At 35.0% G+C, this 4,405-nt stretch overlaps 1 protein-coding gene across 1 annotated transcript; it reads left to right on the top strand.

Annotated features, from left to right (window-relative positions):
- Positions 1 to 1,173: 1,173 nt before the first annotated feature.
- Positions 1,174 to 4,405, top strand: LOC115990021 (cinnamoyl-CoA reductase 1). Its single transcript, XM_031113885.1, has 6 exons — positions 1,174 to 1,522; positions 1,623 to 1,795; positions 1,902 to 2,087; positions 2,175 to 2,337; positions 3,211 to 3,397; positions 4,070 to 4,405. The coding sequence occupies exons 1-6, from the start codon at positions 1,405 to 1,407 to the stop codon at positions 4,212 to 4,214; spliced, it is 972 nt and encodes a 323-aa protein (XP_030969745.1). The 5' UTR covers positions 1,174 to 1,404; the 3' UTR covers positions 4,215 to 4,405.

Here is a 4,405-nt window from a genome sequence, read left to right as displayed (position 1 = left end):
AAAAAAATAAAGTGGCTCACAAAACCAAAGCCCTGTAGTTAAAGTGCTTTGGCACATTCACGCACGTCAATAATTGTGAAAATATTGTAAATTTTTCTTCTTCAATATAACAATATATATACCCGCTTACATAAATATTTAAAAGGAAAAAAAAAAAAAAACACAAACCGATTACTAAAAAAAAAAAAATGTAGCTATTGTAAAAGTGGCATTGTAGTTACTATTCAAAACTAAAAAAAAAAAAGTGGCTCACGAAACCAAATCAGAGTAGCTACAATAATTTATCGCATTTGCGCTTTTATATATTGTAGCTACGTGCCAGTTAACTAAACCAAAAGCATTGTAGCTACCGTGCATACACGCATTTGCGATAAAGCAAAAGCAGTACACAATAAGTATTGTAACATTTTCTCAAAACATTTATTTTTAATTATGATTAGTTATAGTCTCATATTTTATTATTTTATTTCGACTTGTAAAAAATTGACACGCCAATAATTGGAAAAATATTATGAAATTTGTTGTGTCAGTATAACAATATATATACTAGTTTACATAAATATTTAAAAGAAAAAAAAAACACAAATTGATTAATGGAAAAAAAAAAAAACTTTAGGCACTGTAGCTATAGTGCCGGTCAATAATTGTGAAAATATTGTGAAATTTGTTGCGTCAGTATACAATATATATACTAGCTTACATAAATGAAAATATTTAAAAGAAAAAAAAAACACAAATCGATTACTGGAAAAAAAAAAAGAAAAAAAAATGTAGGTACTATAGCTATAGTGTCGGTAACTAAACTAAAAGCATTGTTGTAGCTATCGTTCTATAGTGTATGCGCTTTGTTGTGTCAGTATAACAATATATATACCAGCTTACATAAATATTAAAAAAAAAACACAAGCACTGGAAAAAAAGAACTTTAGGCACTGTAGATACAATTTCGGTCAATAATTATGAAAATATTGTAAAATTTATTACATCAATATATTAATATATATATATATATATACCAGCTTACATAAATATTAAAAAAAAAAAAAATTAGGAACGGTAACTACAGTACCGATTAACTAAACCAAAAGCACCGAATATAAAAAGAAAAAAAAAGACAAAAAAAACACTGTTTCTACTACAGATTTATACAGAGCAAACCCACCAAATGCACAGTAACGAAGCACGGCATTGCCGCTTTTTAGATCTTTATATAGTAAAAAGATATTTATCTGCATCATCATTCATCATATTAAATTCTTTAGTATTATCCTTTCCCCAATCCTATCCTATCCTATCTATTCATCTCTCTGCGGAATGCCGGCAGCAAGTAAAATCTTTATAAAAGAAAAATTGCAAAGTAAAATTGGCAGTGAGTGAAGTGTGAAGATTGGGAGAGAAAGGGAAATGGCAAAAGACGGAGAGGTTGTGTGCGTGACCGGAGGTAGCGGGTGCATTGGATCCTGGCTCGTCCGTGAACTCCTCCATCGTGGCTACAATGTCCATGCCACCGTCCAAGATCTCAGTTAAAAAAAAAAACCAAATTTGCTCGATCGATCTTTCATCACTTTATTATTATTATTATTCTCCTAACCCACTATCTGTTCTGTTCTGTTCTGTTGCAGAGGATGAGAATGAAACGAAGCATCTAGAAGGTCTAGAAGGAGCCGAAACTCGTCTCCGTCTCTTCCAGATTGATCTCCTCGACTACCCCTCCATTCTCCGCGCTGTTAATGGCTGCGCCGGTGTCTTCCACCTCGCCTCTCCCTGCATCGTCGATCAAGTCCATGATCCCCAGGTTTGTGCTCCTCTTTAAACATTGGATATTCTCTTGCAGCTGGAATTGATTCGTTTTTACTTTTCTAGTAATATGTATGTGATTTGGGAGTGGTGCATTTTTACAGAAGCAACTTCTGGACCCGGCGATCAAGGGTACTATAAATGTACTGACTGCAGCGAAGGAAGCTGGGGTGAGCCGCGTGGTGGTCACGTCATCAATCTCCTCTATAACTCCCAGCCCTAACTGGCCACCTGATGTTGTCAAGGCTGAGGATTGCTGGTCTGACATGGACTACTGCAAGCAGAAGGAGGTGAGTGCCTCTATAACTATGTGCACTTTTCGTGTAGCTTTCAACAAATTTATTGGACTGTAATGATGTGTTTGCTTTTTGGTCTAGTTATGGTATCCAATTTCTAAAAACCTAGCCGAGAAAGCAGCTTGGGATTTTTCTAAAGAGAAGGGTTTGGATGTGGTGGTGGTGAATCCCGGGACAGTCATGGGCCCTGTTATTCCCTCTAGACTCAATGCTAGCATGCTAATGCTTCTTCGCCTTCTTCAGGGTAATGCTCTATCCATCTAATGTTGTTGCTATTAACAGCGTTTTCAGTGGGAATGAATATTTATATGTGTAACCTTGTGTATTAGATGGAGTTTCGATCGATAGATTTGATGTACATGAGTTGTTTAATTTAACCATCGTTATTTGTCACTTCAGTTTGAATCAGCAAATTAAAACTCGTAGAATTCATATGCCATTTTTTTTAATTACTATAATAAAACAGCAATTCGTTCTTCTTTGCTTTATATGACCTTGAGTAAAGGCTTAAGATTTGTGCACTGTACAAGTTCAGTTTATAAATATTCTTCAGAAAAAAGTCTTCATTCAATACTTTTTATCTCATACTTAATTGTCATATATGTGGTTAGTCCCAAACTTGGAGGAAGAGACAGTGTTCACTGTATGCAGGAGTGCAGTGATATGCTACTTTCTTCATCTCCTAGTATAGGTCCGTTGTGGAAGTTTATGTTCATAAGGGTTTTGCTCTAGGTACTCCTTGGGTTGTCAAAAGCATGCCACCCTTCAATCTTCTTTGGGTTAGGAAGTAGCCATGCTAAAAGTGAAAGATGCATGCTAAGTGATAAGCAGCATGCAATCTCAATAGATGAAAGCTTTCGACACGTGATGTCATTCTGCCTTTATATGGACAATTCTATGTTGCAAACCCCTGTCACACCTTTAACTGGCATGGATGTAGTCTTCAACCCTGGGAGGATGCACCGCCAGCTCTCTTACTTTTTATTATAGTTGATTATTGTGGATTTTTAATTTCCTCTACTTCTAAAAACAAAATGATAATTCCTTTTTAACTGTTAAGTTTCTGATATTTACAATTAGTAAAAGCCTTAACCATGCGATTTTATCCTTGCTGCAGGATGCACTGAAACATATGAAAATTTTTTTATGGGATCTGTGCATTTTAAAGATGTGGCCCTGGCACATATATTGGTTTATGAGAACAAATCAGCAACTGGAAGGCACTTGTGTGTTGAAGCTATATCACATTATGGTGATTTTGTAGCAAAGGTTGCTGAACTTTACCCTGAATATAAAGTTCCAAGGTAATACATTTGACTTTTTGTGACTGTGAAATGGATTTGAAACAGGAACGATGTACATCTCTTGATTATCTGATAACCATAAAAGCTGCATTAGAACAAAAGTCAATGACATGGTGGAATTGAATTGCATTCCAAGGGAAATTATGATCCAGATATGATAATGCTTAATAGATGAAGATATATAACTAACAATTGTCAAATGAGTTTTGTTGGGTTTAACATTGATACTGCACCGTTTGCCACAGGAAGTACCATAGAAGTGTATATATTTTATTTTGTTTTGTTTTCGACAATTTCTAATAGGTCATAAATCAACTTTAAACTTCGATTTTTGTTTGGGTTTAGCCCCACCCAACTTAACTCCATTCCTTGGTCTGAGTGCTGTCTGATCTATAGAGACCCAGTCATTCAACTTTTATTCTTGCCTTCTAATAATATTTCATCTTTTGCTAGCTTATTTAAGTTTTCTTTGTGCTGCCATACCTTAATGATTTTAGAATTTCCAGTTAGGTAAGCTTATTGTTGCATGAATCTGGTTGGTTTCCAAGTCTTTGATTTTGGTTTTTCATCCTTTGGAACATTATCATATCTGCTTGATGCCAATTTTAGAATTTAAATGCAATAGAAGTGGTTGTATAAATTGCTGAATCTATGATGTCCCCTTGTGTGCAGGTTGCCAAAGGATACTCAACCTGGGTTGCTGAGGGCGAAGGATGGAGCTAAGAAGATGATGGACTTGGGCTTACAATTTATTCCTATGGAGCAAATTATCAAGGAATCTGTTGAGAGTTTGAAGAGCAAAGGATTTATTTCTTGAATGCTAGCTACAGTGTTCACGAACACTTTAGGGATCTATTTATCTTGTGAATTATTGGTGAGGATTTGTAGTATTATTATGAACAATTGTAGCCAATGAATTATGGTTTCTCAATGTAGCTTGGATCTCCTTGTAATCCTGTCCCTAATATATTATTGAGAATAGCATACCTTAGAATTTAGAAGTTAAAA

The sequence above is a fragment of the Quercus lobata genome, chromosome 1 (genome assembly GCF_001633185.2).
Source record: "Quercus lobata isolate SW786 chromosome 1, ValleyOak3.0 Primary Assembly, whole genome shotgun sequence".
NCBI lineage: Eukaryota > Viridiplantae > Streptophyta > Magnoliopsida > Fagales > Fagaceae > Quercus > Quercus lobata.
Note: the sequence above shows the minus strand (reverse complement) of the source record. Positions and strands in the feature narration are given on the sequence as shown.